The following is a 16,019-nucleotide window of genomic DNA, read 5'->3' as shown; positions in this document are numbered from 1 at the left end:
TGGAATTCGGGAATTTAGAGACACCAACTACAGATGTTGTCCGATATAACAGACAGTCCTTGGGAGTTAGGAGAAAAAGTATACAATCTGTGCTGTCTGTGTAGGAGGTAACTAATGAGGAATTTTCTGCATATTACAGGACTTTTTAATTACTACGCTTCTAGTAGTGTGCTCACAATCACAATGTTGTGGAGAGAGCAACGAGGAACCTGGAACCCGGAAGGGAGATGATAACCAGTTTAATGGCGAAGATAAAACTGTATATAAATGTTGTTACGTTTTTTTTTTTTTTTTTTTTTTTTTTGTCCTCAAACCTGATAATGGAAGCGGTTCTTCAGCATCAAGATCTTTTTTCAACTCTAACTAGAAACTGATCCGAAGTTTGTTGAATGGTGTTCTTTCTTTTATGGTAGAAAAAGATTGTCTCGGATGTTTTTTACGCAAGTCCTCAAAGGCTTGACCCCTTGAATAAGCCTTCGGTATATAAGAATTCCTTGATGCGTCTGTCGTTCGATCCACAGTGATCATAAGTGTTCCTTTACATCGTAGATTACTGTATACTTCTTTCGTTAATTGTTGAATATTTCTACGACGGAGCATTTCCAGTCTCATATTTGACAATGCAATCCCTGTAGCGAATAATGGTAAACACTGTTGACCAATGCAGGCCTACAGCTCCTTGTCACTTCTTCCCTTATCTTTTTAGAAGCACAATTTGTCATGCATTACCATCACAAGCCTCTAAGAATCACTCATTTCAACTTTCTAAAGATACACTGCTGAGATATGCAAAGATTGTTGATATATAAAAGTATAAGATCAACGTGTACTTACAACACTACAAGAAATGGTAAGAAGGAAACGTGTGCAAGGCTTCCTTCCAGCTGAAACAATCGCCAAGCTGTTCGCAACCCGGCAGTGTGCATTTGTTATCTTTTAGATATCATAATCCTTGTTTTCATATTGATTGAGATATTTTAGTTAACCCTTTATGTTTTCTTTAAAAATTATAAAATAAGCATTAAGCATATCGTATTGTTATCAACCACTAACAAAATAATCATTCGACTTTACAGAATAACAAAGCTAACAGAGCATCGACCTGGATAAAGTTAAACGCTCGAACCTCAGTGCGCCTTTGAGAGAATCAAAACAAAGTTGTTAGGCATAACACATGTTTTTTCTTCATATTTGCAGGGTAATTATATTATTTTATGTTTATGCTATGTATAACACTAATATTTTCATAATGATTGTAGTCTATACGTACTTGCTTATTTCATAAATTCATTGATTTTTTTTTCTTTTTTATCGAAATGGTTTGAAGTTGAGACTGACGTAAGGTCACGTAAAACGGCATAACACGGATATCATTTTTTAATTTTCTGTTTAAGGATGACGGACTTAAAGTCGGAACTGACGTATGCCAAACTTACGTAAACCAGGGGTACTTACTGTAATTACGCTGTTATAACAGCTCCCCTAATTGATTTTGAAATATTTTTGAGGGGTTTTAAAGAAAAACACGTAAAATGTTCATTCCATCCTTCTTAAATCACCAAACCTCATATTCCATAATTTTAGTAAAAAAATTATACACTGTATAGTGATAGATGTTTCAGATTACGGGGTTTGGGAAAATTTAAACATGCATTTTATAACTTTCTATTCACGAAAATCAAAATTATATAATCCTAATGAGAATGAAATAGTAGTGATAGATAAGAAAGCTTTAGCTATTGCTAATAGTTTGTCACTTTAGGTTTATAATTTACGGCTATACAGTAATTATATTGAATAATCACATACCTATAGAAATCTGATTGAAGATTTCGATTTGAGTCCCAAGAGGACTACTGTAGATGGCATTAGATAATTACAGAATTTTTAGCACAGCCTAAATATATGCCAAGAAAAACGAATAATTTTGCCAATACATTATCACGTAAGCACATACATGTTGCTGACAGTTTCCCGTATTTGGAATGATAATATTCTTTTTATGAATACCAGCTAAGATCATACTAATGATATTATGCATTGTATAGCAATAAGTGATCATGACGACGACTTCGATATAAATTTCGATAATGAATATAATATAAAAGATGGTCCATGGAAACTAGATATCATATGAAAAGAGAGAAATGAGGGAAAATTGGAGTTGATTTATGAATTTGGAGAGGCCTCAGGATCCATCGTCAAATAAGAAATACAGGACGAAATATCATTGTCTAATAGATAATTCATTATGGAAAAATATTCGTGAATGTATAAGAAGTACTGCAGTGAAGAAATTTCTGTGGTACATGCACGCATAAACTAAATGCTCATTCAGGTGTTGCTGCAACGCACGAGAAGGCAAGTTGTATGTTCTAAAACCTTTTATATGGTGATAAAAAGATGTTTGAGAAAAATTGTAGAATATATCATACCGTTAAAGGTAAGGGAAAATACACAGACATAAATTTATTCCTTACCTATTTCCACACCGCCCTTTAAAAGAATACATGTAGACGACCTTTTAACAGAAATTTCTGAAAGCCAAAGGGATAACAAACAAATTTCACTTAGTCATAATTAATGAGATGATACAATACGTGGGACTATTTTTCATTAAAAAGTAAAACAGCACAAGAGTGCGCTCATATACTGTAGGAAATGTTTGTATATCGTCATCAAAATCCAAAATGTCTTATTTCTGCCTCGGGGGAATATCTAATCATTTTTTTTTCCTAGAAAGTCTTCGTACATAACAACACAATTCTGAACATATGCGTGTTACCATTGGAGGCACATATCCAAATAGGAATTCAGGCACTCATGCCGCTATATACGAAATAAATGCGTCGCACCGTCAATCAATTAAAATCTCTCCCCATGAAGTGCTATATGGTATGCACCTGTGACGGCCGAGAGAAAGGTTATGACTCAAAGGCAGGATGCAATCAACTGAGTAACTTTATTAAAGAACACTCTCCTTTATATAGAAAACCTCAAGGCAACAGGAAAATACATGTTCGAGAAATGACAATGTTACATAGGCGACAAACAGACATGTTTATTCTGGTTCTTTTTAGTGCGAGGGAAGATCGCAGATACACGCATAATATATACAAAATAATTTATGTACGATCGTGTGACACACGGTTGGTACACACTTATGAACGCCTTTTGACTTATTTAACCCATCGAGTATCATTCCTGACCCGCTGAAAAATATAGTACCCAATACAATATGATATAGGTTGTCGCAAAGATATTGGCTTGGGGTAAATGTAATAGCTAAATGTAATATAATTACACTACCTACATATACTGTTTCTTATTTAGTCGATGGTAAAGTTTATCTAAAAGTTGACATTAGCAAGGATCTTAATTAAAAAGTAACTTCTAAGTTTGAGAGTCCTTTTCAGGGTATAGATCTTTTGATTGCATCTAAGCAATAAGTAATTTTAAATACGAGTTGTATCTTTCATATGGAAGGGCTTGGTTGACCACTAATGTCTTCATTATATTTACATTTGACTGGTTTAACTTCAATATATTTAATTTTGATATATATATATATATATATATATATATATATATATATATATATATATATATATATATATATATATATATATATATATTTACATATATACACACACACACACACATATATATATATATACATATATATATATATATATATATATATATATATATATATATATATATATATATATATATATATATATACGATGTATTTACATATTTCATTGTTAAAAAAGGTTATAAAGCATGTCTTTTGTGTAATTTGGCAATCATGTTAGTATTGTTTACGTCCATCTGTGCTTGAGAGCTTGAATTTCTATTTTTTGCCACTCATATGTAATAATGGAAAAATGCGTGTTCTTTTGTATGAAAAGAGTTATGGTTTAGTGTAGACATTATATATTTGCTTTTGTCTGAGCCAAATGTCCTGTCACTTCATGCTGAGATTAATAGTAAACAGTACATGAAACTGTGCTTCAACTAGATAATTTTTCAATCTTCGAATAGATTGAAACGAAAATAAGATAATAGTCTTGTCACATAATAAGTGGTATATACGTATGCATATATATCTTGGAGTCAATGAATAGATGACACCGAGTTTCATTATCTAAAACAAGAGTTCTGTAACTTACAATTGATGATTGGCCTGATTGGTAACGTCTCTGCCTGGTGTTTGCCAGTCGGGGGTTCGAGTCCAGCTCAAACTCGTTAGTGCCATTAGTGTCTGCAACCTTACCATCCTTATGAGCTAAGGTTGGGAGGTTTGGGGGAGCCTATAGGTCTATCAGCTGAGTCATCAGCAGCCACTGCCTGGTCCTCCCTGGTCCTAGCTTGGGTGGAGAGGAGGCGTGGGCGCTGATCATATAATATATGATCAGTCTCTAGGGCATTGTCCTGATTGCTAGGGCAATGTCACTGTCCCTTGCCTCTGCCATTCATGAGCGACCTTCAAACCTTTAATCGGCATAAAATGGATTGTTCAGAGCATTTACGTCATGTGTAATCCTAATAAATTTGTGCTTCTTTAGAGTACGAGAGACACCTGTTATTTTCTAGTGGTAATTACACTGTGAGACTGAAGCCATCACTATACATCTAAACCGACGTGCTACCTGTTGTTATTGCAAAGAATTCAAGAGACGAATCCAGCATCACCATGGAGCTATCTGGAGTCGTCAGCACTTCGCATCGCATCGCATCATTTTGCATCAGATGAGCTTTTATTTTTGAGTTGGAGAACCTATCATATATTTTTCAAAAGCTAACAAGGCAATCTATTGTTTTTACGAAGGGAATAAAAAGACATTTCTAAACCTATCATTCAAGCGTTGAAAAGCATAGATGGCCAGCAACATTTGATCTGCTTTATAACCTATTTTTCATGTGCCGGTTCATTATTTAGAATTTTAGATCTTGATATTTATCTGTATTTAGTCCATGGGAAATAGGCCAAAAAAGGTTATTTAGTCAAACAAATTGCAATATTTTGTTTTATTGCATAAACATATTGTATGGACTCTTAGGAACACCATATCCAAAATGGGACAAATTCGGCCATTTTGAAATTGTGAAAATCACACTTTTAACGTTTTCGGAGGGTACATTTTTCCATATTTTCCCGTTTTTCTCCAAAACGGTTCATCGCACGGGTAAGAGGTATTGGTAAAAAAACGATAGGAAATTAAATTCTACACATGTTTGTCTTCATAGGTATTTACCCTAAAATGGAAGGTTTTTGCGCAAACAAGCCCGGAATCGGAATACACACATTTTGGAGAAACTGAAAAAATCGACTTTGTACTCACATTTCCCTAAATATCTCCTTAACTACTAACTTTACGGTAAAATGCCATAGAATTGCTCCTTTAAAGTGAAAATTTTTCTTTATTTTGACGTATTTACTTTCCATTATATCTTGATATTTTTTCAAAGGAAACACACACAAAAATAGACATAATTCTAATTCATGGAAAACAGATGAAAATAGAAAGTTCAGTAAAACAAATTACAATAGTTTATTGTACCCACGAATGTGTCATTTGGACTCTTTGGAATACCACAGTAAATAATATGACATATTCGGCCATTTTGAGTTTGCGTAATTCCGTATTAAAAATGGCGGCCGTTCTCATTGTGTGAATGGAAGTATCCTCTAAAATTTCTTATATATATATATATATATATATATATATATATATATATATATATATATATATATATATATATATATATATATATATATATATATATATATATATATATATATATATATATAAGTATATATATATATATATATATATATATATATATATATATATATATATATATATATATATATATATATATATATATATATATATATATATATATATATATATATATATATATATATATATATATATATATATATATGTATATATATCTCAAAAAAGCATGGTCTCCAGGAATTTACTGCAGACATCAGTTTTCACCCGTGACCTCTGTGGGCCCCTGGTTGGAATGAAAGCTGCACTTAATATTTCAAGAAGAAAATTACCTTTGCAATTTTCTTGGGTTTTACAATGGTTGTAATATATGCAAGATTAACTAAAATGAAAAACGATCAAATTATTGATCAGCTCTTGACGGTGTTTGAAAATAACAGAAATGAAAAAATACAATCATTGTTGCTCAAAATACATGCACAAACTAAATTAATCATGTTAAGTGTCTTTGTGTATTAATATGTTAACACAAGTGCTAGTTTGACACTCTTCACAAAAATCTGTACAATATAACCTGTGTTTTTGCATGAGCAGTGCTGAGTGTCACAAAAGCCTTTGCATTTGCATCTGATTACTCTCAGCAAGGCATCAGGCGCAGGGCTGTTGTCCATCGTGCAAGGAATTAAGTTTCTTCCATTTCTCTTCCAGCCCCAATCGTCAGGTTTGATATCACTGTTACCTAGCCAGAATTGTGTTTGATAATAAACCCGTAATGAGTGATATTTTGCTGCATCACTAGTAGTTGGCAGGTCTTTCACATCTACACTTCTCAAACTCTTGATGACTTTGCGCTGAAACTTTTTCTTTCTCAGGTCATCAAGAGTTGCACAATCACTGCTAGAGCTGTACATCTGAATAATTGCTCGTTCTCCTGTTTTTTTTTTTATTTCCTCGTGAGTTGAGCTGGGAGACAAGAATGGCACAGCACACTCGCAGAGAACACTTTGTTTTTTCAGTACAACTCCCTTTCCTATTTTGTTTAACCTTGACGTAGTGTCACATCCACACAGAGCATGCATAAAGGGCAAACACCTGCAGCATTCTTCACCGAGTCGTGCACTAAATTCTCCGATGTTCCAAATGGGATGCTTCATATTGGATTTCTGTGATACCATGAACAGGGGCTGACTGGTAGACTTCATGTGATGACAGAGAAGCACCAAAATGTCAGTATCCTCTGCTATAACGTATGTTACCTTGCTAACTGCCATGTTAACTGCCTCTTGCACTATTAGAAAATCTGCATCTCCCTCTGCATGCTTTGTAGATACACCATGCTCCTTCAGAGTTTCAGACAGAAAGTTGATAAATCTCTGTTTGTTTTTATGGTTTGCTAGAAATGTCTCCTTAGTTCCAAAGGTAAAGACTTTAGCGCGTGTCAGGTGAACATCTGGGGCAACATTTAAGCCCCTAGCACGCTTTTGATGAGTCACATATTTTGACGATGCAGTATTGCTATATCCATCGAGGACAACAATAGGATAGCTATTTCTCTTGACAAGAACAACATATTTGGATGCAATATCTTCATATGTTTCTCCTGCAATCCATTTGATGCGTTGAAGCAAGGATCCACCATCAAAAACAGAACATTCAGCATCAGGGATTGACTCAGTTTGACTTATAGTGGATTTTGCTATGGCATCTGCAAGCTGAGATTTGGTGGCACTTCGAGGAAGTCCATTACTTGTGAACAGTGATGGTGGATATACAGAGCTCAAACCTCATGATTTCACTTAAGCTGATTTCAGCATTACTGGCTATCACAAGTAACCGCTGAAATAGAGCTTGAGGATCTACCTGCACTTCAACTCCATCTGTTACTATCTTCTGACCCATTGTCTTGATTTGGTGTTTCTTTCTGAAGATACAGTTTGCTGCATTTTGGTCTTCCATCATTTTGATTATATTGTTCCCAAAATCTTTGGCAAGGTGAGCATTTGACTGTGGTGCGGATAATCCTGAAATAATGTTGTACAAATACTCATTTTCTGTGAAAGGACTATGTTGTTCTAGGTACTGGAAAATCTTTGAAGTATCCTCCTGATCTCTCATCCTTCTGGATTCAGTCAAGTCTTTGTTTCTTTCAGTGCCAGTCTTCTCCTGGACACTCTTTACTTCATTACTTATCTGAGCAAAGACTGGCATGGCTTGTAACCATCTTGCTTGTTGAATTTCATCCATACCTCGTCCATGTGTTAAGCCTCCTGTTGACTTTATGGATTTCATTAACACCTGCTCAATAACAAGATCTAGTGCTAACCCAGCCCAGTATCTGTCTGATCTCCAATGAAGAACAAACCAGACTCATTAAGTTGGTCATATAGTTTCTCATTCGTTTTCTGTAGGTCCACCATGTCCTGGAGGAATAGATGTGCTGATTTTGTGTAGTTATTGTGTCCAGAGGCAGCAATAAATGGAAGCATTCTTTGTAGTGCCCGGAAGTACAATGTTGGCTGGCTGGTTCTTTGACCTCTGAGTGCAGATCACAGGATATCCATCATCTCCATGTACTGAACCCATAATTTTCCATTTGGGCTCTGTTGTAGCTGATCCTGAATATCTCTGAGCCTCTCTTCAACTGCCAATATATCCTAGTCTTCAGTTTCCACTTCTGTTTTTGTTGATCGAAGAACTTTGTCAAACTTCTGTACTGCTCCATCTATTGAATTCTGAGTGGCCTCATGATCTGAGGCTTTCTTGACCACTGATACATTCAAAGCAGCATCAACTAAGAAGTGGCCACGTACTGCTCGCCGCTCATATGCCTTTCCAGTCAGCATATGGTTGACAGTGTTGGACCCATACACAAGCTCCAGTAGTGTTCTCAGTCCACTATCTTTCATGATGTAACCCATAGTGTCCAGGAAGCTCATTAAGGTATGGAATGGCCCTAGGATGAGAACAATATGTTTGAGTTGGTTTTCATGGCTGATGATATGCCTTGCCTTGAGCCACAAGGGTTGATCAAATGTGATGACAGGCGATATGTTGTATTTCATGCACTCGTCATTTACAAACATCAGAACAGTAAAGATACAGCTTAAATTGTTTGGATCCAAGTCAACCATTGGTAAGAAGTGGAAGGATGCTTTTCCTAATTGGCTACCTCGGGTAATGGTCTGCATAAAGCCGGACCATCCTGGCCTGTTGCATTTATAAGGAAATGAAATCTTCCAAAGGGTATCAAGATGTTCTCTGATGTCATCATGGACAATGGACGATACTGTTTTGTAGTTCAACATGTCTCCCACTTTTCCAAGTTTTCTATACCTTTTTAATGCAATACTTTTTGGCTTGGTCTTAAAATATTCTGAATTCCGAATGACTGTTTGAGATGTGGCTACTGGTGGTGTGACTGCACACATCAGACCCATGCCATGATAAGTGTCCTTTCCAGTAATTGTTACTGTATTGTGGTCAACATTATCCGCAATGAAGTGGCAGAAGCTTGCTTCGTGCTAACAGAATATTCTGTTATCGGCCATGCAGGCATTAAAAAGTGGAAATTTAAGATACGTCAGTTCAAACAGTGAGAACGGTCGCCATTTTGAATATGGGATTACTCAAATTCAAAATGGCCGAATTTGTCATATTATTTACTGTGGTGTTCCAAAGAGTCCAAATGACACATTCGTGCATAGAATAAACTATTGCAATTTGTTTGACTGAACCTTCTATTTTCATCTGTTTTGCATGAATCAAAATTGTGTCTATTTGTTGTGTGTGTGTGTGTTTCTTTTGCAAAATATAAAGATATAATGGTAAGTAAATACGCCAAAATAAAGAAAAATCTTCTCTCTAAATGAGCTATTCTATGACATTTTACCGTAAAGTTAATAGGTTAAGAGATATTAAGGAAAATGTGAGTACAAAGTCGATTTTTTCAGTTTCTCCAAAATGTGTGTATTCCAATTCCGAGCTTGTTTGCGCAAAAACTTTCAATTTTAGGGTAAATACTTATGGAGACAAACGTGTGCAGAATTTAATTTTCTATTGTTATTGTACCAATACCTCTTACCCGTACAATGAACCGTTTTGGAGATAAACGGGAATATATGGAAATAATATACCCTCCGAAAACGTTAAAAGTGTGATTTTCACAACTTCAAAATGGCCGAATTTGTCCCATTTTGGATATGGTGTTTCTAAGAGTCCATATAACATGTTCATGAAATAAAACAAAATATTGTAATTTTTTTTGACCTAAAAAGCTATTTCCCATGGACTAGTTGTGGACTTTGAAGGAGAGGAAAGATCATTCGAGAGTTTTTGGGGCTTTTGGTTTCGTGTTTTGCATGTAATTATGGGTACGGTGAAGACTTGTCTTTTTACCTTCTTTCCTTTTATTTTTAATTTTGTGGCAGGGACCATGGATGGATTATATTAAATCTCTCTCTCTCTCTCTCTCTCTCTCTCTCTCTCTCTCTATATATATATATATATATATACATATATATATATATATATATATATATGTGTGTGTGTGTGTGTATATATATAATCATCATTTAGGTAATTTCGTAAAGTAGTTTTTGTCATATATTTTTGTGGAGACGTGTAATCTCACAACATGGGGCTGATGAGTTACTGTGAAATTATATATATATATATATATATATATTATATTTATAGAATATATATTTATATACATACATATATAAAGTATGTATATATATATAAATATGTATATATATATATATAGTATATATAATATATTATAGAATATATATTTTATATACATACATATATAAAGTATGTATATATATATATAAATATGTATATATATATATATATATATATATATGTACACACTTTCATGTGCATGCATACATATACACGCGCACAGACACACACACACACACACATATGTATATATATATACATATATATATATATATATATATATGTACATATATATATATATATATATATATTATATTTCTGTATGTGTCTATACAACGTTTTTTTTCCATTGTTAACTATGATCTCCCATCATTTCATTTTATATTTCTTCTCTCGCATCCCACATAGAAAACCAAGCTCTAAAGTTTGCTAATCATAGATCTAGAATTTTATAGCATTCCAATATATTTCTTTGCGGAGTGAATTCCACTTCAAGCAGCCTCTGTGTCAGAGACAAAAGGGCTCTGCGTCTCTGAAGCTGTCAGTTCTTTTCATTTATTTGTGCGTTAAGAGATTTCCTTCTGAAGCAATAGTGTAACACCTTTCTCATGGCTCTGTAGGATTCAATTAATACAGGAGGAATGTTCTCTCTCTCGTGATGTCTCAGTAATCCTAGTGTCGCTTCATATATTATTATTATTATTATTATTATTATTATTATTATTATTATTATTATTATTATTATTTGCTAAGCTACAACCCTAGTTGGGAAAACCAGAATGCTATAAGCCCAGGGGCTCGAACATTGAAAATAGCCCAGTGAGGAAAGGAAACAAGGAAAAATAACATATATTAAGAACAGTAACATCATTAAAAATAATAATAATGATAATTATTATTTTTATTATTGTTATTATTATTATTATTATTATTATTATTATTATTATTATTATTATTATTATCATTTTTATTATTATTATTACTACTTCTAAGCTACAACCGTAGTTAGAAAGCAGGATGCTATAAGCCCACGGGCCCCAACAGGGAAAATTTCCCAGTGATGAAAGGAAACTAGGAAAAAATAAAATATCTTAAGAACAGTAATATCACTAAGATAACTATTTCCCTATATAAACTAAAAAAACTTTAACAAAACAAGAGGAAGAGAAATAAGATAGAATAAGTGTGCCCAAGTGTAGTCTCAAGCAAGAGAACTCGTAATTAAATTCAAAGGTTTAAAGGTCACTCATGAATGGCAGAGGCAATGGACAGTGACAGTGCCCTTGAGACTGACCATATACAGATTTGATCAGCGCCCAAGCCGCCTCTCCACCCAAGCTAGAGCCAAGGGTGGCGATGCATTGGCTGTTGGTGACTCAACAGGTAGACCTATAGTCTCCCCGAAACCCCCCATCATTAGCTCATACCTGGTCCTCCAATTACATCAGGATATCTAAGAAGCTTCCAAAGACATACCTCTCGCATGTAATTGTTCCAGTCAACCGTTGTGTTTTTATTTATTCCAAGTTCTCTCTCGCATTATTTGATTGAAGTCAGCTCATACGCCCATGAATAAACGAAGAGTTATATCCTCAAAAGGCAGCCTTGATATAACAAGCCAAATATTCGTTCGTACTCTTTTTTCTTCTACAGTCCCTTTTAGAACAACGCCACCCATTCACGTTACCTCCTAGATTCATTGAGTGCCCATTTGCACATTTTCACTGTTGGAGCCTTTGGGCTCATAGCATCTTGCTTTACCAACTAGGGTTGTAGCTCGGCTAGTAATAATAATAATAATAATAATAACAATGCATGATTCCAACCTCTTTTAACAATTTTATGCATTTCTCTTCGTTGTCAAGTTTTCGAATGAGTGTCTTTTAATTATCCATTTGTGGGCTTGTTTTATCTGAAAAAGAAAAATAGAAAAACTGTTCAGAAATGAAATTTAAAAAATGTAGAAAAAATAATAATGTTAATATCACGAAATTAGTGGTGGGGCAATAACAGGAAAGTAGACAAGAGCTTGTGACCGGCCGGGAGTCGAATTCTTGTCTGGGAAGCTTGTATAAACAGTAACTTACCCGGCTGGTCACAAGCTCTTGTTTTTGTGTGATTTCGCCTGGGGCTCTGATCCCGAGGTCGTTAAGAGAATCCAGACATTGATGTATAAAAAATATATGGCTTATTTGAATATGAAAATCATGTCTAAATCTGCAAAATTTATCATATATATATATATATATATATATTATATATATATATATGTGTGTGTGTGTATATATATGTATATATATATATATATATATGTGTGTGTGTGTGTGTATATATATATATGTGTGTGTGTGTATATATATATATATATATATATATAATATAATGTTGTTACTACTACTACTACTACTACTACTACTACTACTGTGAAAGACCTAAGGGTTTCGCCCTTACCAAAGGGCTCATCAGGTGGGTTTGGCCATCTCATTTTTGCAGGTTTGGTTCCCACGACCCTCTTCCCCTACTTTCTTTCTTTTTATATTTTTCTGCTTTTCTGTTTTTTTTTCTTATTTGGGGGGGGATTTTTTTTTTACCTTTTAATTTTTATTCTAGTTTTTTCTGGATTTTTTAATTTTTTGAATGTTTTTGGATTTTTTAACTTTTTTAAGTATTTTTTTTGGGATATTTATACTATTTTTAATCATTTTTTTTATCATTTATTTTTAGATTTTTTAGCTTTTACAATTTTTCTGGACTTACAAGTTTTTTTTTTTTTTTTTTAGTAGAGGAACTCTCTTGGGCCATCCTATAAGGACTTGACTGCATAGTAGAAAAAGCCGAGCGTTTTCCCTCTGCATAGCCGGTCTTCTAGGTTATTCCCCCAGAACCACCCGAAGGTTAGTATCCGAAAGAATAGACCTAGATATCCGACCTTTTGTTCACCTGACGAAGCCCCTGTACGACCCCACCAGGGAACATAGCATACTAGAAGCAGCTCAGCTATTCCTTTCTGCAAAGCCAGCCTTGTAAGCTGGTCCAAGCATCCTCCAAGCAAGACGCGTCAGATTTACACCCTCCTTCTGTTCCTCTGGAACTGATTCCTGGGAATGTGCATCTCGGGCTGTTTTTCATGTTGCTTCTTTCGGTTCTTAGCCTTTGTGTCCTTCTTGCCGGTCTTTTTTTGGTCCTGGATTTTGTCTTTTAGGCTTTTGACGACCCTGGAATCCTCTGCGGGGCATTCCTTTAGCACGCTCTTGTTTTGGCAGATGAGACCTTTGCCTTTGCAGGGGCCGCCTTCTGTTTCTTTCATCCTCATTTTCTGTATCTTCATCCACATCTGAATCTTCAGTATTTTGTTCCGATTCTTCCTTATCGTCTGAATCTTCATCCTCTTCCTCAGATTCTTCTTCATCTCCGATTCTTCTTCTTCGTCTGAGTCTTCTTCCTCTGACTCTTCGTCTTCCTCTGATTCTTCCTCTTCTTCTGATTCTTCCTCTTCTGATTCCTCTTCCTCTGATTCTTCCCCTGATTCTTCTTCTTCCTCTGATTCCTCATCACTTACTGAACTTCAGTATTTTGTTCTGATTCTTCCCCATCATCTGAATTTTCAGTAATTTGTTCTGATTCTTCCTCTTTATCTGATTGTTCTTCCTTTACCTCTGATTCTTCATCCTCTTCTGATTCTTCCATTTCGTCAGGCAAGAAACTAAATCGGTTTTGTACGGAAATACCTGAAAATTCTTCCTCCATTTCTCTCTCAGAAGAATCAGAATTTTCCTCCTCCTCTGAGTCTTCAGTATTTGGTATTAATTCTTCCTCATCATCTGAATCTTCAGTAATTTGTTCTGATTCTTCCTCTGATTCTTCTTCATCTACCTCTGATTCTTCATCCTCTTCTGATTTTTCATTTCGTCAGGTAAGAAACTAAATCGGTTTTGGACGGAAATGCCCGAAAATTCTTTCTCCATTTCACTATCAGAAGAATCCGAATTTTCCTCCTCTTCCGAATCTTCAATATTTTGTACAATTCTTCCTCATCATCTGAATCTTCAGTAATTTGTTCTGATTCTTCCTCTTCCTCTGATTCTTCTTCCTCTACCTCTGATTCTTCATCCTCTTCCTCTGATTCTTCCATTTCGTCAGGCAAGAAACTAAATCGGTTTTGTAAGGAAATACCCGAAAATTCTTCCTCCATTTCGCTTTCAGAAGAACCCGAATTTTCCTCCTCTTCCGAATCTTCAATATTTTGCACTGATTCTTCCTCCTTTTCTGAATCTTTAGTATTTTGAACTGATTCTTCCTCCTTTTCTGAATCTTCAGTATTTGGTTCAGATTCCTCCCTTTCGTCTGAATCTTCATCCTCTTCCACTGACTCTCCCATTTCGTCAGGCAAGAAACTAAATTGGTTTTGAACGGATGAGCCCAAAATGTCTTCCTCCTTTACGCTCTTGGAAGAATCCGAATTTTCCTCCTTTTCTGAAGATTCTTCAATTACGATTTCCACAGTTTCATATTCTTCTTCTGGTTCATTATCCTCCGCTGCTTCCCTAATTTCTACTTGATAATTTCCTTGCAATTCTTTACCATTTTCTGTTTCTTCAGAAACATCGAAAATCTCTTCTTCACTTGACGTGTCTTCCAATTCGATCTCCAAAGAGTCAGAGTTTTCTTCTGTCTTCTCCTCTGATCCATAAGCGTCACCGGTTTCTTCTTCAATATCGTTAGCTTCCTCCTGTTGAGCATTTTCTCTTTTTTCCTCTTTCTTAGAAGACATAACACTCATCGCAATGATTGCTCCTCCAAGGAAAAGACAACTGCAGCACCTGCCAACATGAGGTTACTAACCGCTCCATTTTCGAGTGTACAGAAAGGTTTTTTCTGTATTCAAATCCGGAAGCAGTCTTGGGAGTATCCAATAGGATTTCAGGTTTCGTTGAATTGGTCGATTTGAGTCTTCATTCCAGTTGCAGTCATTTCGCATTGTTGAGCATCTTCAAAGGCGTTCCACATCCTTCCAACAAATGGGAAGAAGTTTATCGCTCTTCGTAGAAGTGAAGTCTGCAAGCCGTTAGTTCCAACTCCTCCTCAAAGCAGTTCTGCAAGCGCGGCACCTCTGGTAGAAGCCACGAGAACAGCCTGAAGGTCCAAGATTTTTGGAAAGTGTTCAACTTCCCGTTGAGATAAAACAGATAATCCTCACAAAGAGAGCTTCGTTCCTGAAGAACTCTCTCTCCGTGAGCCAAGTTGAGTCCTCCGAAAAGGGCTCCGACGGATAACAAAAACATTCCAAAGCTGGTTGTAAGCACTTTGACAATGTAGGAAGCATTCTCAAAGTATATACCGACTTCTTCATCTCGTATTAGCTATATTTTGAAAAAAATCGATAGATGACAAGGAGACGGCTCCAAAAGATTTTGAAGACATGAAGCCTCTTTCTGAGTCTGGGAGCAGGGTTTTGAAGACATGTTGAAGAGTCAAATGTCTTTAGCATCTCTTCATTAGTTTACTTGCAAAAATTTTATATTTTTTCTATCTAAAAAATACAAGAGAGAGAGAGAGAGAGGAGAGAGAGAGAGAGAGAGAGAGAGA

The 16,019-nt window shown here is 35.2% G+C and overlaps 1 protein-coding gene across 1 annotated transcript; it reads right to left on the bottom strand.

Moving 5' to 3' along the window:
* Positions 1-13,988: 13,988 nt before the first annotated feature.
* On the bottom strand, positions 13,989-15,783 carry LOC137620945 (glutamic acid-rich protein-like). Its single transcript, XM_068351388.1, has 3 exons — positions 15,772-15,783; positions 15,015-15,162; positions 13,989-14,326 (listed from the first exon to the last, which is right to left on the bottom strand). The coding sequence occupies exons 1-3, from the start codon at positions 15,781-15,783 to the stop codon at positions 13,989-13,991; spliced, it is 498 nt and encodes a 165-aa protein (XP_068207489.1).
* Positions 15,784-16,019: the final 236 nt, after the last annotated feature.

The sequence above is a fragment of the Palaemon carinicauda genome, chromosome 27, assembly GCF_036898095.1.
Source record: "Palaemon carinicauda isolate YSFRI2023 chromosome 27, ASM3689809v2, whole genome shotgun sequence".
Lineage (NCBI taxonomy): Eukaryota > Metazoa > Arthropoda > Malacostraca > Decapoda > Palaemonidae > Palaemon > Palaemon carinicauda.
Note: the sequence above shows the minus strand (reverse complement) of the source record. Positions and strands in the feature narration are given on the sequence as shown.

Excerpts from the sequence above, each read along its gene's own strand:
- LOC137620945 (XM_068351388.1), bottom strand. Across the intron at positions 14,327-15,014 it reads TTCTGAAGAAACAGAAAATG|AAGAGGATGAAGAATCAGAG; the intron begins GTAAAGAATTGC and ends ATGAAAAATCAG.